We start from the raw sequence: 27,754 nt of genomic DNA, 5'->3' as shown, positions 1-27,754 counted from the left end.
AAAACATCACTGCAGTGTTCCTCACCTGGCTTACTGTAAAACATCACTGCAGTGTTCCTCACCTGGTTTACTGTAAAACATCACTGCAGTGTTCCTCACCTGGCTTACAGTGATGTTTTACAGTAAACCAGGTGAGGAACACTGCAGTGTTCCTCACCTGGCTTACTGTAAAACATCACTGCAGTGTTCCTCACCTGGCTTACTGTAAAAAGCTAAACAAAACATTGATTACTGTACTTCTATATTTCCATCAACCCTGTCTTGTGGATTTGGCCACAGGTTCTCATCCACATCACAATGGATGTTTTCATTAGCCAAATATCTTGGGAAGAATCTTCGGGCATGGCGAATCCAGGCCTGACACTGGTCTACCGTGATGTCATTGCATGCGTCATCCATGGCCTGGAGAAGGGCGGCTTGTTCGTGAGGGCGCCTATCATATGCCTTCCACCTCCATGTGGAGAAAAATTCCTCAATCGGGTTAAGGAAAGGAGAGTATGGGGTAAGCACAGGGTGGTAAATTGTGGATGGGCCTGAAACCATGTTTGCACCATTTGAGCATGGTGGAACCTGACATTATCCCACACAATGACATAGGTCATGCCATCTGCTCTACAGACCTGACTTAGCTCATCAAGGACAGTTCGAACAGCAAATCATGTGGCTGCCTGCAACTCAATATATAGAGTATATAGAGTAGAGAGCTTATGATGTTGTTAGACCAAATATTAGAACGGTGGTATGATTGTTGATGCCACACATGGTGATTCCAGCATCTCAGAAACAGCTGCCCTCCTGGGATTTTTACACACTACAGTCTCTAGAGTTTACAGAGAATGGTGCGATAAACAAAACACATTCAGTGAGAGGCAGTTCTGTGGGTAAAAACACCTTGTTAATGAGAGAGGTCAGAGGAGAGTGTCCAGACTCATTCAAGCTAACAGAAAGGCTACAAACGCTCAAATAACAGCTGTTTAAAACAGTGGTGTGCAGAAGGGCATCTCTTAACGTACAACACCGTGAATAATTCAGGCTGTTGTGGAGGCAAAAGAGGGTCCTACCAAGTACTAGATAGGTGCACCTAATAAAGTGTAGTGAGTGTACAGTAATGTCAAATCTGAAAACATGGTCTGTAAAATGGATACATGGGACCATAGAAACTGTGTCTGATAAAGAATGATGATGAAATATTACATCCATAGATAATGTAGTCCAATTGGTTCATGTTCCACGGTAATTGGTGTCAATGGATCTCGTCATCCTGAAACTTTCATGATCTAAACATGGAAAATTGTTTGTCAGTTTCCATAAAACTCTGCATTAAGAGTAACGCAACAGTTACTTATCATTTTGAGCAGTTGTATCAATTGATAGTTAGATCATTGTAATGAAATGAATAGACAGTCAACTCAGATGTAATGTGTGAATTTCATTTTGAAATGGTAATACTTTGATGTTAAGTTGTGTCATTTTGAACAGGTGATTTTAGTTCAATGAATAAATGATCTTAGCTTTATGTGTATTGTATCCAAGCAATTGGAAAAAGTGTTAAGAGTTTTGAAAAATGTGCATTTTGATCATTGGTTGTGAGTTTTGTGTCTAGAGTTTTGAATAATGACATCAAGGTTCCGAAATGAGTGCCAAAGTGATTGTAAAAAACTGTATTATTGATTATTCTACTTTAACGTTGAGGGAGCTAGCACACAAGCATTTCGCTGCACCTTTTATACCTGCTGTAAACTGTGTACGTGACGAATACAATTTGACTTGATTTGAATGAAAGTAGAGTTTTGAGGATTGGATTGAACTGGATGCTGTCAGGTACGGCTGTTCTGTTGAAACCCCATTATGATGACATTACTGCTGTATACACTCACCAGTTTATTAGGTATCGTTCAGTGGCTTGCTATATAAAGCAGGCAGACAGGCATGTGATCAGCAACACGGGACAATTAAGGATTGGAAAAACATTGTTTGGAGTGAATTCACTTTACTTGAGTGGCCTCCACAGTCCCCAGATGGAACAGGCTGTTCGCAGTATGAATGTACCGCCGTCTAATCTGCAGCAACTGCGTGATGCCATTGCGTCAGCATGGACCAACATCACTGCGGAACTTTTCTGACATCTTGTAGAATGCCCTGAAGAATTCAGGCTGTTCTGGAGGCAAAGGTGGGTCTGACCCGTTACTTGATGGGTGTACCTAATAGACAGGCTATCAAGTTGCAGGTGATGATATCTTTCTCACAGCAAGACGTCCTCAAACATTGTGACATTATGAAAGGTCAACAGCTGTGTGTTTGCCCAGTGATGGGAGATTGGACTGAGATGTCTGATGGAAAGGCTTATGTTTTACACACTCTGTTTTCACTTCTCTTTCTCTTTCCTTCTGTCTATCTCCGTTTTCTATTTTTCTATGGGCTTCGGGCTCAGTCACCTGTTAGTCTTTTTCGGGTTTATTTTCTTCCTCAGTTTTAAGCGAATGACGGGCAGCATGGGCACAATCTGAGGAACGTTCTCTGCTGTGTCAATAAGGGAATGGGGGATACCTAGTCAGTTGTACAACTGAATGCCTTCAACTGAAATGTGTCTTCCGGCATTCTCTCTGAATCAGAGAGGTGCGGGGAGGGGGAGGGATGCCTTAATCGACATCCACGTCTCGGCGCCCAGGGAATAGTGTGTTAACTGCCTAACTCAGGAGCAGACCGACAGATTTTTTTTACCTAATAGTAAGAGGTCAAAGTGTTAGACTGAGAGAGGGAGGCAGTTTCTTATGGTCTAATCAATTCTTTGTGTTTTTCTCTGCAGATACAGACACACGGGATAGGGCCAATGAAGATTACACCCCCACCCCCTCGTCTGAACATGAAGATGACAACTCTCTAGGCTATACAGGTACTGCAAGGATCTCTCTCTCTCTCTCTCTCTGTATCTCTCTTTCTATAAGAATTCCATTTCAGCCTTGTTATTGTTTACTCTTAAAAATGGCAATATATGGGTTATGTAGCCAAATTTGCAATATTTGAAAGCATATACTTTACATTCAGGTCAGGAATGTAATGTAGATCAACAGAGCCAATATATTGTTTTAGCAACTCTAGTCTGGATATATAGACTATATAAACTCAGAAACAAAAAGATACGTCCCTTTTTCAGGACCCTGTCTTTCAAAGATAATTCATGAAAATCTTAATAACTTGACAGATCTTCATTGTAAAGGGTTTAAACACTGTTTCCCATGCTTGTTCAATGAACCACAAACAATTAATGAACATGCACCTGTGGAACGGTCGTTAAGACACTAACAGCTTACAGACGTTAGACAATTAAGGTCACAGTTATGAAAACTTAGGACACTAAAGAGGCCTTTCTACTGACTCTGAAAAACACCAAAAGGAAGATACCCAGGGTCCCTGCTCATCTGTGTGAACGTGCCTTAGGCATGCTGCAAGGAGGCATGAGGACTGCAGATGTGGCCAGGGCAATATATTTCAATGTCCGCACTGTGAGACACCTAAGACAGCGCTACAGGGAGACAGGACGGACAGCTGATCATCCTCGCAGTGGCAGACCACGTGTAACAACACCTGCACAGGATCAGTACATCTGAACATCATACCTGCGGGACAGGTACAGGATGGCAACAACAACTGCCCGAGTTACACCAGGAACTCACAATCCCTCCATCAGTGCTCAGACTGTCCGCAATAGGCTGGGAGAGGCTGGACTGAGGGCTTGTAGGCCAGTTGCAAGGCAGGTCCTCACCGGCAACAATGTCGCCTATGGGCACAAACCCACAATCGCTGGACCAGACAGGACTGGCAAAAAAGTGCTCTTCACTGACGAGTAGCGGTATTGTCTCACAAGGGGTGATGGTCGGATTCACATTTATCGTTGAAGGAATGAGCGTTACACCAAGGCCTGTACCATGGCCAGCGAAGAGCCCAGAACTCAATCCCATTGAGCACGTCTGGGACCTGTTGGATCGGATGGTGAGGGCTAGGGCCATTCCCCCCAGAAATGTCTGGGAACTTGCAGGTGCCCTGGTGGAAGAGTGGGGTAACATCTCACAGTAAGAACTGGCAAATCTGGTGCAGTCCATGAGGAGGAGATGCACTGCAGTACTTAATGCAGCTGGTGGCCACACCAGATACTGACTACTTTTGATTTTGACCCTCCCTCTGTGGAACTTGTTCAGTATATGTCTCAGTTGTTGAATCTTGTTATGTTCATACAAATATTTACACATGTTAAGTTTGCTGAAAATAAACACATCTGACAGTGAGATAACGTTTCTTTTTTTGAGTTTATACATGCAGTGCTGTGAAAAAGTGTTTGCCCCATTTCTAATTTTCTCAATCTTTTGCATATTTTTGATACTGATTTTGATCAGATCTTCAACCAAAACGTAATATTAGATAAATGGAACCTGAGTGAACAAATAACACAACAATTACATGCGTATTTAAATGATTTCATAAACAACGTTATTCAACACCCAATGCCCCTGTGTAAAGAAGTCATTGCCCTCTTCCACTCAATAGCTGGTTGTACCACCTTTAGCTGCAATGACTGCAACCAAGCGCTTCCTGTAGTTGTTGATCAGTCTCTCACTTCGCTGTGGAGGAAATTTGGCCCACTCTTCCATGCAGAACTGCTTTAACTCAGCCACATTTTTTTCCAGTTCATCACCTTACAGAAAGAAAATTAGTAGGTGAAATAAACAGGGGGTTTCATGCCACCCAATGCTGAGACACCATTATTATCATAAAACTGGATGGTAAACCATGACCCAAATCATGATGGAGCATGTTAAAAATGCTCGTTCATGGCCCAAATTTTCAAAATTGTCAAGAGTCAGCAAATACCAAACTCCTGTGCAACTAGGATTTTGATTATTACAGGCAACTGTCTTTTCTGTAAATCTGTGGAAACTAGGCGAAAATAAGCCACTGGCCATTAGGAAATGAAACTAATGTGTTCTAATATTTAACTCCAAGAATGATGGAAATTCAGCGTCATGACTGGGACCAAACAGTCCCAGGCAGCAGATTGTGTTCCCTTCAGCTGGTCGGGACTATAAATTCACTGGATGCCAGTTCAGCAGCGGCCACGGGACCTCGAGTGTTCCTTCCAAAGACAACATAATTCAACCTCTTCTCTGTTTCCCATGGTATATTATTGTAAAGGTTCACTGTCAAGGGAGGTACCGTCATAGAGCAAATAAGCAAATTGATTGAGTTTCTCTCCATTCCATTCCCAGAGCCTTCTCTCCCGTGGCCTAGGAGAGTGACAAACTGCACTTTCAGGCTGCACAGAACAGATTGGAATTTGCTAAAGATCACAGCTTGAATGTAAGGGTCATGACCATATTTTACTCCCTTGTTCACCATTTTAACACAACTATCCAGTGAAAGGAATTCAGATGTGATCAGGCACAGCCAGGAAGCTATCTTGACAACACAGTATTATCTGAAAACACATCATTCAGATCTGTTATTGACTATATTATACATATTTGATGGGCTACATTGAACAAACAAAATGTCAAAATATGGCACCCCTCTTTCAAGGCTGGTAGGTGTTACATGGAGGATCATGGAAGAAAGATGAACCCAACAACACCCTATACATTTGTGCCTCCTTGCCATGTCAACAGTGTTGTATTGGAACGATTTTATTATAGTTTATGGGCGCAAGTCTACTCATGATGCCATAAAAGGTGATTGGACGAGTTTGGTCCTTGTGCACCCGTCAAGTAACAAGTCCAGTGAAAACAGTCTCCGGTGTTATGTCTCTAGTTACCTAGCTATGCTTACTGTTTCATTCAAGTCAACCAAGGTTATATTCACCTCTGGATTCTTCATATAAGCATAACATTACATGGTGTCAGAAGATCAGCAGCGATGGCTAGGTTTCCACCTCCAGAAAACTTTGACTTCAGTCACCCAGAACACTGCCCAGAATGGAGCCAATAATTTAATTGTTACAGGATACCAACAAAACAAAGAGGATGGAGAGGTACAGGTTTGTGCTCTACTCTATTAGCTGGGGAAGGAATAACTTCTCTCTCTCTCTCTCTCTCTCTCTCTCTCTCTCTCTATCTCTCTCTATATCTCTCTCTCTCTCTCTCTCTCTCTCTCTCTCTCTCTATCTCTCTCTCTCTCTCTCTCTCTCTCTCTCTTTTCTCTCGGAGGACCTGAGCCCTAGGACCATGCCTCAGGACTAACTGGCCTGATGACTCCTGTGTTCGACTCTCTCTCTCTCTCTCTCTATTTCTCTCTCTCTCTATTTCTCTCTCTCTCTCTCTCTCTCTCTCTCTCTCTCTTTTCTCTCGGAGGACCTGAGCCCTAGGACCATGCCTCAGGACTAACTGGCCTGATGACTCCTGTGTTCGACTCTCTCTCTCTACCGCACCTGCTGTCTCTAACTGAATGATCGGCTATGAAAAGCTAACCGACATTTACACCTGAGGTGCTGACCTGTTGCACCCTCTACAACCACTGAAATTATTACTATCTATGAACGTTTGAACATCTTGGCCATGTTCAGTTATAATCTCCATCCGGCAGAGCCAGAAGAGGACTGGCCACCCCTCATAGCCTGGTTCCTCTCTAGGGTTCTTCCTAGGTTCCTGCCTTTCTAGGGAGTTTTTCCAAGTCATGTGCTTCTACATCTCCATTGTTTGCTGTTTGGTGTTTTAGGCTGGGTTTCTGTAAAGCACTTTGTGACATCGGCTGATGCAAAAACGGCTTTATAAAATGATTTGATTGATTCATGTTTTCCATGAAGGAGAATCAGAATGATTATTAGACCGTTATGGGTCATCTGGACAATACGTTTTTGCCCAAAGTGAACATTATTCATGAAAGTTCCAGCTTTCATTAGCGCGCCAAAAAGCTTGCGGAAACCTAGCTGATGCATGCGCTTTCGATACTGCCAAGAACTAAAATATCCTGGGCAGGTTGGTCTTAGGTATATTGGATAATTAGTTGCCATAGAAGCTTCAGTTATTGCCTGAGTTGACAATCGACAAATCAGTGGAACTTGTGAGGCAGTTAGAGCAAGTAAAAGAGCATATTAGCGAACAAGGGACTAATGCTAACGGTGCGCAGCTCAGTGAAGTAGCAATAAAACACACATCGCACAATAACAAACAGAGGCACAAAAACTTGCATGTACAAAGCAAACAGGACAAAGCAAAATTACATGCAATTTGAACGACAAATGCTTCAGATGTGGTAAGGCACATGCTAATGTGAGCGGACCAAGTAATTGGGTGTCACTCTAAAGCGGGAAGGTGGAATAAACGAGTCAGGAGTAGGTTTTCTTGATTGAACACAGTTCTCTATTGAGGGCATTTGGTCAACACAAACACTCCAACATAATCAATGAAAATCTTCTAAGGAAAAAAACATACATCTTCTTCTCCAGATGAAACAGGAACACAATAGGATTATCTTTAAACTACAACAAAAAGTCACGGGATTGTCACCATCTTAGTGGTTCTTCATGGATAGCTCCTCTCTCTCGGTGGCCATCTTCCAGAGATAGTTTCCCCCCCCCTCTGCTGGTTCCATTCTCTCTCTTATAGGGGAAGGAGAGTATGTCATTAGTACCGTCAGCTGTGCTTAATTGCCTCTGGTTACCTTGTCTCCCATGCCTTGTTGGGCTACTATCCATGAGCCCAGCCTGCCCTCTGGTGGTCCTTCCACATACCTTCCCCCCCAGGACCGAACCGGAGGGTCGGGCGCCAGACGCACCGTCTTGGTCGCGTCGGGACAGCGCGTCTGCATTCCCGTTCCTCGATCCGGCCCTGTGGATGACATGGAAAGAGAACGGTTGTAAAGACAAAAACCATCTGGCTATTCTGTTGTTATTGTTTCTCTTACCAGCCATCCACGTGAGGGGCGCATGGTCAGTAACTAATGCAAACCTCCGACCCAGTAGGTAGTACCGGAGATAATCGAGGGCCCACTTGATGGCTAAGGCCTCTTTCTCTACGGTCGCATACCTCTGTTCCCGATCGCTGAGCTTCCTACTAATGAAGAGAATCGGCTTCTCTGCTTCACCTTTACCCTGAGCTAGTACGGCCCCGAGCCCTGTATCCGAGGCATCGACCTGCACAATGAACTCTTGTGAGAAGTCCGGAGCCTGTAGAACGGGATCAGAACACAGGCCATCTTTTAGCAATTGAAAGGCCTCTTCCGTCTCGTCTTTCCACTCTACCTGGTTTGGCAGGTTTTTCCTGATGAGGTTTGTGAGGGGGTTGGCAATGGTTGCATATCCCGGGATAAAACGGCGATAATATCCTGTTATCCCTAAGAAGGCCCGAACGTCTCGCTTGGTCCGGGGTCGAGGCCAGTCACGAATTGCCCTGGTCTTCTCTGCCTGTGGGCGTATTTTCCCATTCCCCACGGTGTACCCCAGGTATTCCGCTTCGGACAGGCCCAGGCAGCATTTATTTGGATTGGCTGTCAACCCGGTGGCTTCCAAACTCACGAGCACCGCCCGTAATCGCAGGAGGTGACTATCCCAGTCCTCGCTGTGGATGACCACATCGTCTATGTACGCCGCTGCATACTCTTGATGGGGCCGTAGAATGGCATCCATGAGGCGTTGGAAAGTTGCAGCGGCACCGTGCAGTCCGAAGGGCATCCTCACATACTGGAAAAGCCCCTCTGGGGTGGCGAAGGCAGTCTTTGGGCGATCCTCCGGAGCCACCGGCACTTGCCAATATCCCTTTGTCAAATCCAGGGTAGTGATGAACTTGGCCTTTCCTAAGCGCTCCAAGAGTTCATCCACACGGGGCATGGGATACGCATCGAATGTAGAGATGGCATTCACGCCCCTAAAGTCGTTGCAGAGTCTCATACTACCATCGGACTTGGGGACCAGGACTATGGGACTGGACCACTCACTCGTCGAGGGCTCGATCACGCCCATCCTCAACATCTCCCTCACCTCTTTCTTAGCGATGACTCGGCGAGCCTCAGGAATCCTGTAAGGGCGGATATGCACCTTCTTGCCGGGTTCCGTGTGGATATGGTGGAACAGGACATCTGTTTGTCCTGGGAATGGAGAGAATATTCGACCGAAGTTCATAATCAGCTTGTCTAGCTGTCTTGACTGCTCCGGTAGGAGAGTTTGGCCACGGCGCACCTGTGGTAGAGTCTCCTCTTTTCCTTTGCCCTCCAGGGCCATCAAAGCCACCTCCTCCTCTCGTCCATGGTACGTCTTCAGCAGGTTTATGTGATAGAGTTGGACCTTCTTCCTCCTGTCAGGTTGCTTGATGAGGTAATTGACCGGTGAGATCCTTTTCATTACCTCGTAGGGCCCCCTCCACTGCGCCAGCAAGCGATGTTCGGCCGTGGGCACAAGCACCATCACTTTCTCTCCCACGGTGAACTCACGGGGGGTCGCGGACTTATCATAGGCCTGGCCTTGGGTCCTTTGGGCCTTCTCCATATGCTCCTTGACTATGGGCCACACTGCTGACAGGCGGTCTCTCATCAGGGTAACGTGTTCTATTGTGGATCGAAAGGGACATGGTTGGGTCTCCCAGGTCTCCTTGGCTAAGTCGAGGATTCCTCGACAGGGTCTGCCATAGAGCAATTCAAACGGAGAGAATCCAGTGGATGCCTGGGGTACTTCTCGCAGGGCAAACATTAAGTGTGGGAGAAGCATGTCCCAGTTTTTCCCGTCTCGGGACACCACTCTTCTCAACATGCTTTTAATCGTTTTGTTCAAGCGTTCACACAACCCGTCTGTTTGAGGGTGGAATATGCTTGTACGTATCTGTTGAACCTGATATAACCGACACAAGTCCTTCATCAACCGGGACATGAACGGGGTTCCTTGATCGGTTAAGATAGTCTTGGGGAGGCCCACACGAGAGAACATCAGGAATAGCTCCTTGGCAATTCCCTTTGACGACATGTTACGCAGGGGTATGGCCTCCGGGAACTTGGTAGCGTAATCTATAACCACTAGGATGTACTCGTGTCCTCTGGCGGATTTTGGGAGGGGCCCTACGAGGTCCATAGCTATGCGTTCAAAGGGAGTCTCTATGATGGGGAGAGGAATCAAAGGGTTACGCAGGTGTGGCCGTGGGGCTGTACGTTGACATTGATCACACGTTCTACAATACCTGGCCACATCCCGGGTGACCCGGGGCCAATAGAATCTCTGCATGATTCTGTCAATAGTCTTGTCTCGTGCCAGGTGTCCTCCTAGGACGTGGGAATGGGCTAACTGTAGAACTGTATCCCTGTATGGCCTAGGCACCATTAGTAATTCCTGGTTTTCCCCCCTTCCTGCGTTGTGTATAACCCTTCACATGTGTCTTCATCAGTGGTTTCCTGGAATATCTGTCGTAAACGTTGGGTCGCTATTTCTTCCTCTGCTGCAGAGGACGAGGACGCGGCTACGTCTCCTTGTAGGACTACTACCTCGGGCTTGGATTTTCTCTTCTTTCCTGTCCCCCTTCTTCCCGTGCATAACGTCATCTGCCGAAGCTCCTTATATAGGGGACAGTCTCTCCCGATCAATAATGGCACCTTCAGCTGGGGCACTTTCCCTGCCCTGACTGTACACCTTCCTTTTGGAGTGAGAATAGGCAGATTCACAGTGGGGTAATAGTGGGTGTCTCCATGGATACAGGATACGGCTACTTTGTCTGGTAACAGTGTTGCGGAGGTCACCATCCGCTCCTCTACTAACGTAACCATGCTTCCCGAGTCGAGAATAGCTACCACATCTTGTCCTTCGACTCGCACCGGAATCTCTGAGGCTGGGGCTATCTCTGCTAACCAACAGTGTTGATCCTGCCCCCTCAAAACGGGATGTGTGGGGGTAGGCAGTGATGACTCCGTGACCATGGGCTCATCCTTGCTAGGACATTGTGGGGCATAATGGTTGGGAGACTGACATTTATAACACCGACCCTGCTGTGTGGTGGCTGACTTCTCCCACCTCCGGGGGGGGCTTGGACGTTTCGGTGGCGGGCGCGCCGGGGTGAGTCGTGGTACGGGATTGGAAGACTCCTTCCGTTCCTCCTTGTCACTTTTTAACAACTCCCCTGTAGACCGATATGTTTCCACCGCCTGGGCTATGTCGTCGGCTGACAACGGGTTGGCTTGCCCCACAACCCTTTTTAAGTCACTGGGCAATTCTCTCAATATCTTGTCCACTACGAGAGTCTCTATCACATGTCCTACTCCCTTTCCAGGTTCTAGCCACTGTTTCGTCAGTCGTATTAATGCGAAGATCTGGGCACGGACGGGTTGATCAGCTGTATAGGTCCATTGATGGAACTTTACAGCCCTATCTCTGGCAGTCAGCTGGTACCGGGACAGGATCTCGGTTTTTAGTCGCCCATAGTCCTCAGCTTCGCGGGAATCCAGGTCAAAATAGGCTTCCTGAGCCACCCCGGTCAAAAGAGGGGCTAATGCGCTCGCCCATTCTGTGGGCGACCACTCTTCCAAGGTGGCCGTCCTTTCGAAGGTCATGAGGAAGGCCTCAATATCATCCTCCTTGGAGAGACGAGGTAAGATGGCGTGAGCAGCCGCTCTTGGCTTAACTCTAGGTTCTTCTCGTCGGCTCAGCTGTTGTTGCAGGAGTTCTATGGTTGTCTGCTGTGCCGTGATCAACTGTTGTAGTAGGGCGCTATCCATCGTTCTTGAATGGTTCCTCCGGGTCTACTGGAAGAATCTTGATTTACTCACTTATCCTTGTGTCACTCGTCCACCTAATGCCCGCATCCTCCACCAATGTGAGCGGACCAAGTAATTGGGTGTCACTCTAAAGCGGGAAGGTGGAATAAACGAGTCAGGAGTAGGTTTTCTTGATTGAACACAGTTCTCTATTGAGGGCATTTGGTCAACACAAACACTCCAACATAATCAATGAAAATCTTCTAAGGAAAAAAACATACATCTTCTTCTCCAGATGAAACAGGAACACAATAGGATTATCTTTAAACTACAACAAAAAGTCACGGGATTGTCACCATCTTAGTGGTTCTTCATGGATAGCTCCTCTCTCTCGGTGGCCATCTTCCAGAGATAGTTTCCCCCCCCCTCTGCTGGTTCCATTCTCTCTCTTATAGGGGAAGGAGAGTATGTCATTAGTACCGTCAGCTGTGCTTAATTGCCTCTGGTTACCTTGTCTCCCATGCCTTGTTGGGCTACTATCCATGAGCCCAGCCTGCCCTCTGGTGGTCCTTCCACACTAAAGAGGAATAATTTGCTGCTAGGAATGCAAAATGTTGCAACTGTAGGAAGCTTGCCAAGATCCAAGCCATCAGAGCCTCCCGGGTAGTGCAGTGGTCTAAGGCACTGCATCTCAGTGCTAGCTGTGCCACCAGAGATTCTGGGTCCGAACCCAGGCTCTGTCACAGACGGCTGCGACCAGGAGGCCCATGGGGTGGTGCACAATTGGCCCATCGTCGTCCGGGTTAGGGAGGGTTTGCCCAGCAGGGATATTCTTGTCTCATCGTGCTCTAGCGACTCCTGTGCCGGGCGCAGTGCACACTGACCAGGTGTATGGTGTTTCATCTGACACATTGGTGCGGCTGGCTTCCGGGTTGGATGTGCATTGTGTTAAGAAGCAGTGCAGTTGGGTTGTGTTTCGGTGGACGCATGGCTCTCGACCTTCGCCTCTCCCGAGTCCGTAAGGGAGTTGCAGCCATGAGACAAGACTTGTCGCTGAATGAGTGGAATAGTATCAAACCCATCTAACACATGGGTTCCATGTGTTAAGCCAACAGGCATCACAATTGAGAGGAACGTCACAGTGGCATTCAGCACCAATCGGATACAATGAAATTGGGGAGAAATAAAAGGGGTAAAATATATATTTTGTTAAAGATCCAGCTGGAACTGCCAAGCAATGTGACTGATCTGAGGAGTACTGGGTCACTACCTAGGAAGGTACCTAATGGGTCTAGCTGATGTCACCAAACCAATCAACGACCTGCAGTGCAGGAGGAGACCTTTAGGAAGGTAAAGAAAATCGTCACAGAGTCACCTGCACTGGCATGCTATGATATGACAACGCCTACCATAGTCCGTGCAGACGCCATTAGTTCTGGGTTTGGCGGGGTCCTACTACAGAAACACGATGGACAGTTAAAGCCAGTAGCTTAGTGCTCCAGGACTCTCACAGATGCTGAGAAAGTCTGAACATGGGACAAGCTTACCAGATATCTGAATGGCCTATGGCATATTCACACTGCAGAGGGATCACAAACCCCTCATTCCACTGATAAACTGTAAAGACCTTGACGTAGTGCCTTTGAGGTACCAGAGACTGTTGATGCGCATGATGTGTTGTAACCCTACAGCTGAGTAGGTGCCGTGGAAGCAGCTTGTTATAGCACACAGCCTTTCCAGACAGACCTTAATGTGGAGGACAAGCTCGTGGTAATGGCTGGAGCGGAATGAGTGGAGTAGTATCAAACACATCTAACACATGGGTTCCATGTGTTAAGCCAACAGGCATCATCACGATTGAGAGGAACATCACAGTGGCATTCAGTTTGTCAATTTGCAGAGAAGAGAAAGCCAGAGAAAGGGGAGAAAGAGAAGAGCAGCATGTTTTGTGCATCAGCAGTTCCAGACGTGCTGTAAGATAGAGAATATGAAGGCCCTCTGTCATATTCCACATTCTCATTGTGTGAATGACCCTGAGTGGTTAGAGTGCTGCGCTCTGCGCTGAGTGGGGCTGACGAATGGGAGAGGGAGAGAGTCAGAGAGTGGTGGAATATGGGAGAGTTGGTGGATGGGTTGTTACAGATAATGGGGAGAAAGGGAAGACGCGGGAAGAGGGGGAGGTGAAATGGAAAATATTTGAAGATGAGAAATATATGAAAGAGAGAAAGGGAAGATAGTGTTAGTGCCAGACACCCAGGAATGGAGTTTAGACAAACTGGAATCTAAATTGACTGGTTAACACCACCAAGGTTAACAAAGACCACTTATAACAGCCATCAGTGATTATGCACTCTATGAGGAATACCACATGTACAATTGTACTGTGTAATACTAAAATATTGTTGTAATGTACACAATACCATCCATCAACCCCATGAAACACACATAATAACGACAAAAGCTTAATTGACTCCCAAATGCCCTTAATGTCCTCATTGATTGAGGAGCTCATTTCTATGGAGTTCTTGTGATTGTGATGAGCTTTTATAGGGAAAGACACTGGATTTTATTTACTGAAAGCTGCCTGACAGCAATACATGCCTTCTATAGGGGGGATTCCAGATGTCCTTGTCAGGAACACATAGCCAGTCAGGCATATGTTTAGTAGCACCTGCAGCTGTACTGTATGTTATACTGGTAGCTACACAAAGAACAAGCTGTTGGAAAGATGGAGTGGGATGGACAGAGGCATGGTTCTTCTGTGTGAAAACACAAAGAAATCAGTTCTGTAGAAGCTACTCTTCACGACGAAGGTGACCCCACAGACATTTTCATATGAAAGAGAAACAAAACATCAATCACTTATGACTAATTAATTATACAGAACTAACTATGCCATTATGCAATTATACACTAACCTCAAAGCACTAATTATGCAGTGTTTGTTGCTGTTCGTATCTATGGAGATAGCACTTAATATGATTTATTCCTTCATGAATATCAGTGACAGTTTTAGTTAGTGTTTTGGTTCAGCCTTCTTTGGTCTGGCTCGGAACCAATTTAAAGCCGGAGCTTTGAGTAGCAAAACAATAATTTTCAATATCTGCCATTGTCTGATCCCTCTGGCTTATTTCTCCTTTCTCTATGACTACCAATATAATATTTGTGTTTCTCTTTGTGTCCACTTGTACTATCTGTTGCTGTGGTTACATTAGTCTTGGAGAGGCATTGCGGACCTGTGAAATGTACCGTAGAAATCATAAACTCTGCACTCTGCAATGTGTGCTGCACCTGCTGTTATGTTGGCCACACGCATGTGCGGTCAGCTGTCCTAGTCGACCTCTACTTCATATTTATCACATTAGCCACGCTCTGCAGCTTTTGTTTAGGCAGCTGGCCTGGCACTATAGTCTCTGCTCTCCCTGGGAGAATCTGGGTGTTTGTGTAGGCAACCTTCTGACTCTTCTACACCGTGATGTGGTTGGAGGGAGGCCTCTTCTCCTCTTCTCGACACCACATCCTCTGAGGTTAGTTAGCACATTTTATCCTCTGCTCTGGATGGGGATTTGATGGCAAACTCACAGAATGTCATTGGATGTATTGACATTGATCCTTTCGTGTTTTGAGAGGAGAACAGTTTTCAACACTATTTGTCTCAGGAGGGGACTGGTTCCAGAGGGATAATTCAATGGGAAGTATGTGTCCAGGATTAAGTGGTTGTTTGTCTTCTTGGACTTCCTCAGCCTTTGACCCTGGAGCTTTTGATTGATTCCCACCCGTCCAAAACTGATCTACACTACCTTACCCCCTTTAAATAATGACCTCATCCTTCCTTTACCCCAGAGAGAGATGGAGGGGTACAAGGAGAAGAGTATCCGGAGTGATAGGGGATGGGGGGAATGGGGTAGGTAGAGGGTGGGGTAGTGAAAGTGGAAGGATGGAAGACCGAGAAAGTAGATCACATGTTCTTGTTTTGTCATTCATCTTCTACAGGACCAAGCAGTTGTCACGTTGAAGTTATAGGACAGAAAATAGGGAAGGAGTCTGCATAATGTAGCCTAGTGGTTAGAGTGTTTGACCAGTAACCAAAAGGTTGCTGGATTGAATCCCCGAGCTGACAAGGTAAAAATCTGTCGCTCTGCCCCTGAACAAGGCAGTTACCCCACTGTTCCCCTGTAGGCCGTCATTGTAAATAAGAATTTGTTCTTAACTGACTTGCCTGCTTAAACAAAAAGTGTGCATGTGTTAATGTGTGTGAAAGGGTGGAAAAACTCAATGTGCTGATGGTTAGCCTGTAAGTACCCATATTTTACTGCTTGTTTACCAGTGGCGCTGGGCTGGGCTGCTATGCTGCTGTGTGCTGTACTGGTTCCAGAACTGCTCTCGTTTCATCTGCAAGCATACAGCTGGGCCGGCAGGGGCACACTCAGAGCAATAAAGAGATTTGAGGCAGGGAAGGTAGGCTTTCTTCCACCGTAGGAGCAATGCTGAGGTTTCTCTATGTAGACACATGGGAGTAAAGAGATGCTTTTTCGAAAGAGAGGCAGAGAGACAGAGAGACAGAGAAAGAGAGAAAGAGAGAGAGAGCGAGAGAGAGAGAGAGAGAGAGAGAGAGAGAGAGAGAGAGAGAGAGAGAGAGAGAGAGAGAGAGAGAGAGAGGTGGCGGAGAGAATAGGGACAGAGAAAGAGTCAGAGAAATTGACACTCTGCAGCTCTGGGTTCATGTGTTAGGGTAATGTGTAACATGTTGCATATTTTAATATTAAGGAATGTCTCACATGTTGCAGGACATTCCAACAGTCGGTCATCAACATCCATTTCCCCTTAGTCATTCGCTTAGTACAAAACCAAAACAGCTTTTATAGTTTTCAGCCATTGTAGGCTGGAAATGAAAATAGTCTGGAATTTCCCTCAGCCACAAAAACATGTGATATGAGTTACCATGTTGGAAGATGGATAGAGCATCAAAGCAGGTCAATGCTGTACATTTTCTTTTGTAGAAAGAGCATGAAAGAGAAGAATACCCTCTTGTGAATCATCTCTAAAATGATGCACGTCAGCCAGCAGAGGGTGTGCTTGCTCTCTGGTCAGAAAGCAAGCCAGAGAGCAGGGTAAGGCAGATTCCACTACATTCCTACAATAAACCAATTAAGCCCTCAGGAGAGTTATGTATCTTTGCTGACACTTATTCAATGGTAAAATGTTCTTATTTGGTTGTATTTAAAATAAGTTCTCACTATGCTACATTTTTTTCATATGAAATTCATACGCTTTTATTCATACAAAATCAGATGTTTGTGTATTCTTATATTAAAAAATATATACAAAATAAATTAAGTGCATTCAAATTCATGCACTGGACTTGAAAATGAAATGGTCATTCTGTCTGATGTTGGCATTGCCATTGGAATGCTGAGACTGAGAGGTCCCTGGGGTTGATCTTAATTCATGATTAAGAGAAGTGCAACACTGCTCCTGGCTAATCTCTGCCAAAGTGAATTTTAATTGGCTTATTAAGATAATATCTTGTGCCCAAGTGAGCCATTTGCGGGATTGAAAGGTCACATATAAACACATATGGTGTGAGACCTTGGTTCACACGGTCGCTTTAAACACAGTTATGTCTCCCAGCGGGAGGACGACGTCGTGCCGTCCCTTTGACTTTTCATTGAATAGGATGTAAAGGGAGCACCCTGTCTGTCAAACAATCCCTTTCACTTTATAAACCTCACACAGGGGACACCATTGGCTGTTGTTTAACATTTATTCTGCTGTTGTTTGAGTAGAGAAACATTGCAGGAGAAATCAAAAAATGTCCCCATCACTTTTTGTTCTGCAAGTAGACGAATTCGACTGCTCATATAATTTAGTATAATTTTAATCAATTTGGTAAGACACATTAGTTCAAATGAATTCAAAAGACACTTTTAATTTAAATGGAATTAATTAAATAAGCAAGACGCGAAGTAGCTCTGGCTGGCCACAATCATATTAAGTCAAATAATATTGGTTTTAGATTTAGACTAACATTTGCACACTCTAACGTAATAGGTAAATACATTAAATTAAGGTTTCCCGTGTTAAAATAGCCTCTACGAAAACCCCCATTGCGGACTGGGATGAGTGGCGCACTCTATGCAGCACTCACTAAGCGCTGCCCTTTTCAAACGTCCCTTCAGCCCTAAGTGCACGAAGTCGGGTGAGCGCCGGCGGGTTTGAGAAACAGGCAAATCAAATCAGGAAAGTGACTGAACTGAAGTTGGACGTTTGGATTTTGGACTCTGCCATATCACTCATGCGAAAGAAAACTATGGAAAAAGTGGAAATAATATTTGATCACAGATGAATTCCGCTAAAACCTCAGAGTTTAGTCTTGGATTTACGAAGCTCACTCGGATTCGAGAAGAAGATCCCAGTTATGTGGACGATCTCGTGGGCAACCTTAATAATGTGACCGGGAGGTTTTGTGTGAGCTATCAGTAAAGTATTTTCTTTTTAACAGTGTACAGAAATACCAATCGTCCCGCACTGAGTTATTCGGAGACTTGCTCTCAGCGTAGGCTACACAAGCGCAGCGCACATCCACAGAAAAGAGAGTTGGAGACGGCGTGGTAGGCTATTTTACTTAAGAAGGAAGCAGAACATTTTTTTAAAATAAATATTATTATTTAGATCGAATAGGCCATATCAAATATTTGTGGATAAGACAAATTAGCTTCAGTCCTCTGCTGCTTTGGAATGATGCCTGCGCGTTCAGTGGGAATTTACGTTCTACTCGGATTTATTCACATTTGTTCAGGTAAAGACTGCACTATTTCACCTTATCTGACTTGGGTTTTGACTTTGATTTTGAAAAGTAATATTCCTGTAATAGTCTATTCTCATGTGTGAGCGTTTATGAGCGTGTGCTTGTGTGCGGCAATTAAAGATGGCATGGCATGGGTGGGGTGAGTTGATAAGTATCGACTGACTTAGGCTACACACAACTTTACTATCTGTTTCATCCTTTGACGTTGTGTGCCAAGCCCAGCGGTGTGGCATGAATTGGTCTTTGTCTGAATTATGGTCTGACTGTTGACAGCCAGGATGTGCTCTTATTGCCTTAGTTGTGTAAAATAAAAAGCTCTCATAGTCTCACGTCAGAATGAGAGGTTCATCGGTGTTTATCAAAAATCTAATTTCGAAGTTGTTCCAAACATCACATTTGGAAGTGTTTGGTTACATCTCTGTATGTTCCCGGGTGAAGTGTAGGCATTAACTCAGAATTCTTGAGGTTAGACATTAACTCCGAATGGTAAAGGTTAGGTTTAAAACAACAATATAAAAATCTACTTTCTATACCTGGATTTGAACATGCAACCTTTATAACCAGAGGCAGATGCTTACTGTATACCCACCCGGCATCCCTGCCTACTTGTCTAAAGTAACAGCACTCACTCACTGGTGCCCCTTGTGGCTATTATGAATCACTGGCAATCACATCAGCAGAGATCTTGAGATAGAGTGAGACCATGTCCTCCTTATATTGTTTTAGTGTCCTGACTGTGCCTTCTCCTGGGTAATCACCTGTCAGGGTGCCAGCTTTGCCGCTATCGGTGTTACACTTAGAGTCAAAGTGAGAAAGAGTGTGTTGTGTGTGTGTGTGTGTGTGTGTGAGAGAGAGAGAGAGAGAGAGAAAGACTGTTGTGTGTGTGTGTGTGTGAGAGAGAAAGACTGTGTTGTGTGTGTGAGCGAGAGAGAGAGAAAGAGTGTGTTGTGTGTGTGTGTGAGCGAAAGAGCAAGAGTGACTTGAAATAGTCATTCTTCAGGAGTAAATAAGCAAGAACAGACGAAGGGTTTGTGAACGTGTAACAACCGGTCAACACACACTTTCTGGTCACTCAGATCAGCAGTGGTGCAGGTTATTAACGACTAACAGTAGAAAGAGGCCCAGGTCAGTGGAGAGAGGCCTAATGAAGTCCTATTAACAACACTGCTAGTCTGAACAGGCTTGTGTACATACTGATGGGACTGGCCCGTATTGATAGGACTAACAGAGATTTATAATATACTCTTTAAACAAAACCGTGGCCTTTTCTGTTTGATTGTGGATGAGCAAACTGCACTTAGCTATATGAACAAGGCATTTCATTGTATATGACATTTTATTGTGATCCCCGTTAGCTGATGCTAATGGCAGTAGCTTATCTTCCTGTTGTCTGACTGATAACGAAAATATATTACAGACAAAAATACTTAACAATGTACAAATTAGCATAGACATTACAACTAAGTCAGATAGGGGAGAGGCATTGTGTTGTTTTAATAGTTTATTTAAAGCACCTTTTTCTGTTTGCTTGAGTAATTTGAGATGGAATCATGGCTCTATTCAATACTGTGCGTTGCCTTGAATTCATTCTGGATTTGGGGAGTGTGAAGAGACCCCTAGTGGCATGTCTGGTGGGGTAAGTATGTCTGTCAAAGCTGTGTGAAGTTGAATATACAGACAATTTGGACATTTAAACACAGTAATATACAGTGGGGCACAAAAGTATTTAGTCGGCCACCAATTGTGCAAGTTCTCCCACTTAAAAAGATGAGAGAGGCCTGTAATTTTCATCATAGGTACACTTCAACTATGACAGACAAAATGAGAAAAAAAATCCAGAAAATCACATTGTAGGATTTTTAATGAATTTATTTGCAAATTATGGTGGAAAATAAGTATTTGGTCAATAACAAAAGTTTATCTCAATACTTTGTTATATAACCTTTGTTGGCAATGACAGTGGTCAAACGTTTTTTGTAAGTATTCACAAGGTTTTCACACACTGTTGCTGGAATTTTGGCCCATTCCTCCATGCAGATCTCCTCTAGAGCAGTGATGTTTTGGGGCTGTTGCTGGGCAACACGGACTTTCAACTCCCTCCAAAGATTTTCTATGGGATTGAGATCTGGAGACTGGCTAGGCCACTCCAGGACCTTGAAATGCTTCTTACGAAGCCACTCCTTCGTTACCCGGGCCGTGTGTTTGGGATCATTGTCATGCTGAAAGACCCAGCCACGTTTCATCTTCAATGCCCTTGCTGATGGAAGGAGGTTTTCACTCAAAATCTCACGGTACATGGCCCCATTAATTCTTTCCTTTACACGGATCAGTCGTCCTGGTCCCTTTGCAGAAAAACAGCCCCAAAGCATGATGTTTCCACCCCCATGCTTCACAGTAGGTATGGTGTTCTTTGGATGCAACTCAGCATTTTTTGTCCTCCAAACACGACGAGTTGAGTTTTTACCAAAAAGTTATATTTTGGTTTCATCTGACCATATGACATTCTCCCAATCTTCTTCTGGATCATCCAAATGCTCTCTAGCAAACTTCAGACGGGCCTGGACATGTACTGGCTTAAGCAGGGGGACACGTCTGGCACTGCAGGATTTGAGTCCCTGGCGGCGTAGTGTGTTACTGATGGTAGGCTTTGTTACTTTGGTCCCAGCTCTCAGCAGGTCATTCACTAGGTTTCCCAGTGTGGTTCTGGGATTTTTGCTCACCGTTCTTGTGATCATTTTGACCCCACGGGGTGAGATCTTGCGTGTAGCCCCAGATCGAGGGAGATTATCAGTGGTCTTGTATATCTTCCATTTCCTAATAATTGCTCCCACAGTTGATTTCTTCAAACCAAGCTGCTTACCTATTGCAGATTCAGTCTTCCCAGCCTGGTGTAGGTCTACAATTTTGTTTCTGGTGTCCTTTGACAGCTCTTTGGTCTTGGCTATAGTGGAGTTTGGAGTGTGACTGTTTGAGGTTGTGGACAGGTGTCTTTTATACTGATAACAAGTTCAAACAGGTGCCATTAATACAGGTAACGAGTGGAGGACAGAAGAGCCTCTTAAAGAAGAATTTACAGGTCTGTGAGAGCCAGAAATCTTGCTTGTTTGTAGGTGACCAAATACTTATTTTCCACCATAATTTGCAAATAAATTCATAAAAAATCATAGAATGTGATTTTCTGGATTTTTTTTCTCATTTTGTCTGTCATAGTTGAAGTGTACCTATGATGAAAATTACAGGCCTCTCTCATATTTTTAAGAGGGAGAACTTGCACAATTGGTGGCTGACTAAATACTTTTCCCCCCCACTGTATCTCACAAGAACAAGGATTGATGCAGATTATCTCTCGTAAAACCCTCAACCAGGAAATACTGGCATGCATGTTGTTGATGTTAGTATGTGCAATTAAGGGCAAGTTGTGCTGCTCTGTTTTGAGGCAGCTGCAGCTTTGCTAGGTCTTTCTTTGCTGCACTTGACCATATTACCAGACAGTAATTAAGATGGGACAAGACCAGAGCCTGAACAACTAGCACAGTTGATTTGTGTGTCAAAAACGCAGAACATATTTTTATAACAAACATACCCCTCCCGTCTTCACAACAACTTTGTCAATATGACTTGACCATGATAATTGGCCATCCAACGTTAAAAAAAAACTGGAGTTTAGCTTCCTCACCTCAGTGGTCACACCTTTCACACACAACTCCAGTTGAGGTTTAGGTCTTAGAGAACGTTTTAAACCAAATACAATGCTTTTAGTTGTAGCTGTATTTAAGACCAGTTTATTATTAATCAACAGTTCGGATACTGACTGTAACTACTTATTTATAATTTCAGTGAAGTCACTGGCTTTGGGTGCTGACATGTAGTGTGGAATCATCTGCATAAATAGCCATTCTAGCTTTGTGTGAGACCAGTGGCAAATCATTTGTATAAAATATATATATATATAATAAAACAGAGAGAAAGAGGGCTGTTAGAGCCAGCAAAGGGTGCTTTCCTATTTTTAGGCAGTGGAATTACTTTAGCTTCCTTCCACGCCTGTGGACACACACTCCTTTAGGCTTTGGTTAAAGAGCTAGCAAATAGGGGTGGCAATACAGTCTGCTAGCAGTCTCAATAGTTTCCCATCATGGTTGTCAATCCCTGGTGGCTTATCATTATTGATGGATAACAATAGTTTTTCCACCTCTCTCACGACTTGACCAAATTCATAACAGCAATCCTTCTTTCATAATTTTATATTTATTTACTGAACAAAAATATAAACGCAACATGCAATAATTTCAATGATGTTACTCAGTTACAGTTCATATGAGGAAATCAGCCAATTGAAATTAATTAGGCCCTAATCTATGGATTTCACATGACTAGGCAGGGGCACAGCCATGGGTGGGCCTGGGACGTCATAGGCCACTTGGGAGCCAGACCCACCCACTGGGGAGCCTGGCCCAGCCAATCAGAAGTATTTTTTTCCCCACAAAGGGGCTTTATTACAGACAAAAATACTCCTCAGTTTCATCAGCTGTCCGGGTGGCTGGTCTCAGATGATCCCACAGGTGAAGAAGCCAGATGTGGAGATCCTGGGCTGGCGTGATCACATGTGGTCTGCGGTTGTGAGGCCGGTTGGACGTACTGCCAAATTCTCCAAAACGATGTTGGAGGCGGCTTATGGTAGAGAAATTAATATTAAATTCTCTGGCAACAACTCTGGTGGACAGTCTTGTAGTCAGGATGCCAATTGCACGCTCCCTCAACTTGAGACATCTGTGGCATTGTATTGTGTGACATTGTGTTGTGAATATTTTAGAGTGGCCTTTTATTATCCCCAGCACAAGGTGCACCGGTGTATTGAACATACGGTTTAATCAGCTTCTTGATATGCCACACCTGTCAGGTGGATGGATTATCTTGGCAAAGGAGAAATGCTAACTAACAGGGATGTAAGGAAATGTGTGCACAACATTTGAGAGAAAATACGCTTTTTGTGCGTTTGGAAAATGTATGGAATGTTTTATTTCAGCTCATGAAACATGGGACCAGCACTTTACATGTTGCATTTATATTTTTGTTCAGTATACACAAATATTATTGTTTACTATTCAATGTTGTCATTTCACTTCTGAGTTTTCCCACCTTACCTCACTTATAATTCACTGTATCACAATTCCAGTGGGTCAGAAGTATATGTACACTAAGTTGATTGTGCCTTTAAACAGCTTGGAAAATTCCAGAAAATTATGTCATGGCTTCAGAAGCTTCTGATAGGCTAATTGACATAATTTGAGTCAATTGAAGGCCTACCTTAAAGCTCAGTGCCTCTTTGCTTGACATCATGGGAAAAAGTGCAAATCAATCCCAGAACAACAGCAAAGGACCTTGTGAAGATGTTGGAGGAAACAGGTACAAAAGTATCTATATCCACAGTAAAACAAGTCCTATATCGACATAACCTGAAAGGCCGCTCAGCAAGGAAGAAGCCACTGCTCCAAAACCGCCATAAAAAAGCCAGACTATGGTATGCAACTGCACATGGGGACAAAGATCGTAGATTTTGGAGAAATGTCCTCTGGTCTGATGAAACAAAAATAGAACTGTTTGGCCATAATGACCATTGTTATGTTTGGAGGAAAAAGGGGGAGGCTTGCAAGCTGAGGAACACCATCCCAACAATGAAGCACGGGGGTGGCAGCATCATGTTGTTGGGCTGCTTTGCTGCAGGAGGGACTGGTGCATTTCACAAAATAGATGGCATATTGAAGAAACATCTCAAGACATCAGTCAGGAAGTTAAATCTTGGTCGCAAATGGGTCTTCCAAATGGACAATGACCCCAAGCATGCTTCCAAAGTTGTGGCAAAATGGCTTAAGGACAAAAAAGTCAAGGAGTTTGGAGTGGCCATCACAAAGCCCTGACCTCAATCCTATAGAAAATTTGGGGGCAGAACTGAAAAAGCGTGCGCGAGTAAGGAGGTCTACAAACCTGATTCAGCGACACCAGCTCTGTCAGGAAGAATGGGACAAAATTCACCCAACTTATTGTAGAAACCTTGTGGAAGGCTGCCTGAAACATTTGACCCAAGTTAAACAATTTAAAGGCAATGCTACCAAACACTAATTGAGTGTATGGAAACTTCTGACCCACTGGGAATGTGATGAAAGAAATAAAAGCTGAAATAAATAATTCTCTCTACAATTATTCTGACATTTCACATTCTTAAAATAAAGTGGTGATCCTAACTGACCTAAGACAGGGAATTTTTACTAGGATTAAATGTCAGGAATTGTGAAAAACTGAGTTTAAATGTATTTGGCCAAGGTGTATGTAAACTTCCGGCTTCAACTGAATATATCATGGAGTTATGAAGACATATGGTGTTTGGGAAACACTGTTAGGAGTAAGTTAGATTGCGGCCCCATTACCGGCTTTATGTGTCATAGCAGTAATGTGTTGAGGAAGTGCTAATGGTATGGTGCAGCACAGCGTCCAGAAAAATAGTCGCTTTCAAACTAGGGTTTTCGTGGCTAATTGAGGTAAAACAGGAATTCTACTCATAGATTATGCATGTATGAACTACACATTGACACGTCCAGCCCAAAGCAGAAGGTTTAAAAAGTACTTAGTAGTCGCCAGAAGTTCCGGAGCATGTCTTTATTGCCCTTTTTCAAGCCGGGCTGGTGTGAGTGTGTGTGTGTGTGTGTGTGTGCAGGCCTCCTTCTTACCCCAGAGTAAAGGGACGGTAGAGGTAGCAGGTCCATGATAGCCCAGTGGCCTGCTGTGCTGCATACCATCTGTTCAAAGTGGCCCCTGTTTACTAAACAGATTGTTCTCAGGTGCTTCGCTCCATAGCTTAGCTTTGCCCACCCTACTTGGACGAGTATTTTAAGTATGCCACCTTATCTTGTCTCTCCGTCTCCACGGCACAACAACAGATGAGAGAACAGAGGACCATTAAGTACAAGACCATTCTAGACCTGTACAGGTGTTGTGCTCAGGGTGCTTCTCAGACAGAATAGTGCAGCTTGGTGTAGCTGCCTCGCCTAGAACATCCCTGCTATGACACTCTCATTCCTCTTCTCAATGCTCCATTTGGCATTGTAATTGAACAATCCGTACACTTTAAATGATGCCCATTAAAAGCAATCGGAAATAATTTGTTCCCCCTGCAAATCCCGAATGATGCATCCCTGGAGTGGCGACATGTTGCTAAGCAGCCTTACCCATCGGTCCCACCGCTCCCTCCTCCCCGTGCCTCCTATTTTTTCACAGCCAACGTTCTCCTTAATGAATGTAAACTCCCAGCCTCAAACGGGAATCTCTCCCAAGAGAAACACATCTATTTTTTTCCTCTTTTGAATTGTGTTTTCCTGGACTGTTGTTTCCAACACTGCTCGTATAAGGGGCTTGTGAATGACGAACATTGGCCTGAGATAATAGCCTCCTTCCTGTCCAAACCTTGTTTGGCCTTGAGACTCTCTCAGCCATGGCTGGGCCAGATATCTCATTCTGAAGGAGGTCAGGAAGGAGTGTGAGAGGAGGAGGGAACAGAACAGAAATGGGTCAGAATATGCTCTGTCATTTGCGTTTCCACTTTGAACTTGGAGACACCTGGCCTGCCACTGCCTTGATAGCTGAGCACAGGTCAGAGTTCACATGTACCTGGACACACTGGCTTGTTGACAGTGACACAGTGACACAGTGAGCACCCATGCTCCTGACAGAGGGACAGCCCACTAGTCCTGTGTTGTGACACCGTCAGTAATAACACAGCATGGAGTATTATGGACTAATGCAGCTTGATGAGGAGGCTGACCTGCTGCGTCATCCCGTATGCTAATGAGCCTCCCTCCAGTCTATTTGATCCTGACTGTGATTCACTGTGTTCCTTCACTAATGAGACTCCTCCGCTACGGATGATGAGGCTGATGGCTGGGCCGTCTTGTGCTCTAAAGAGTCTCCCTTTGATGTCCCTGTTCTTGACGGACTTGTCAGTTTCCTCCTGTTCTTCCTCTGGAATAATGAACTAATGAGGGAGAAGCGGCACCGTTTGAATGGAATGTGTCTCCCAGCATGTCCACCATAAGATGTGAATGACTGAGTCAGGAAGAGGGGATAAGGGAGGAAGGGGGAAGGGAGAGAGAGGGGGTGGGAGGACTGAACCGTGTGTGTAATCTCCCCATACAGTATGTTTTAGGAGCATTCGTATCCTCACATCAGGGCCGGAGCTGGTTCATTCTAGCTGGCTGAAGTCTGCTCACATGGTTGTGTTTGTTTAAAAGGAAACACACACTCACAGCTCATGCTAAACGTGGCATTCAGTCATTCCTATGTTTTCTTTCTCTCTCTCTTGCCGGCAGCAATCTTGGCACGGCTTACGTTCTTAACCACATCATAATGGTTTTTAAAGCAATTTGTTTCTTTGTCGTTTTGGGGTGGATATTTTAAACCTGGTTTGTGATTTATCATTGAATTGAGTTGGCAGTGTTTTTGTTGAGAGTTGAGTTGGAGGTGACAGTATGGCAAGATTACGTTGTTACCTTTTTTCTTACATCGCGTTCCCTTGTCCTAACACACACACACACACTCCCAGACACAACCCAGTGATCTACAGTTAACCATTATGGAAACAAAGCTGTGACAAATGGACCCTGTAAGCCAGGTGTGTTGCCAAGCCACTAGAAAGAAGAGCACTACACTGACACAACGAGAATACTGCTCACTAGGAACACTTGAATACCTGACAAAGGGATTTTATCACTCTACCAGAGTAAAACTAAGACCTGCAATAAACCACAATAAAACCACACCGCTATGCAGCTGTAACCATCCATTTGTTTTCACTGCTTGGTCAGTCTTGGTCATGCTGTATTGGTTTGCAGCTCAACAAAGAACAGTGCAGTTATATAAAGTGCATTTAGAGTGAATTTTGCATTGGTATATCTTGTTTTTATTTCCCGTACTAACAAATGGATCCTCTTTCCTTTATCGACAAGTTGTTTGAAAGGTCCTTTGTGTGTTTGGATGTAGGTGTGTGTGTGTGTGTGTGTGTGTGCGCGTAATGGTATTTGTGTGTGTTTGTGTGTTGTAAGAGCCGTGCTGAAAGCAGTGTTTCCTGATTGCATTCCTTGTTTACGTGCTGGTTTCCTGGGGTGCTCAGTGAGCTGAGGAAGACATGGAGGGCTTTAACAAGTGCCTGTGGGGCTACAGGTCAGAGGTCATCACACCTCCACACACACACACACGTATGCATGCACATGCACAACACACACACACACACACACACACACACACACA

General features: G+C 44.6%; 1 protein-coding gene across 2 annotated transcripts in view; it reads left to right on the top strand.

Moving 5' to 3' along the window:
• The first annotated feature begins 17,826 nt into the window (after window positions 1–17,826).
• Window positions 17,827–27,754, top strand: part of LOC109873113 (roundabout homolog 1) — a 148,427-nt gene continuing 138,499 nt past the window's right edge. For both annotated transcript variants that reach the window (XM_020464659.2, XM_020464660.2), the window contains exon 1: window positions 17,827–18,451. In XM_020464659.2, coding sequence (XP_020320248.1) covers window positions 18,391–18,451 — 61 coding nt within the window. In that variant the 5' untranslated portion in view covers window positions 17,827–18,390. The remainder of the gene's footprint in view (window positions 18,452–27,754) is intronic.

The sequence above is a fragment of the Oncorhynchus kisutch genome, linkage group LG28 (genome assembly GCF_002021735.2).
Source record: "Oncorhynchus kisutch isolate 150728-3 linkage group LG28, Okis_V2, whole genome shotgun sequence".
Lineage (NCBI taxonomy): Eukaryota > Metazoa > Chordata > Actinopteri > Salmoniformes > Salmonidae > Oncorhynchus > Oncorhynchus kisutch.
Note: the sequence above shows the minus strand (reverse complement) of the source record. Positions and strands in the feature narration are given on the sequence as shown.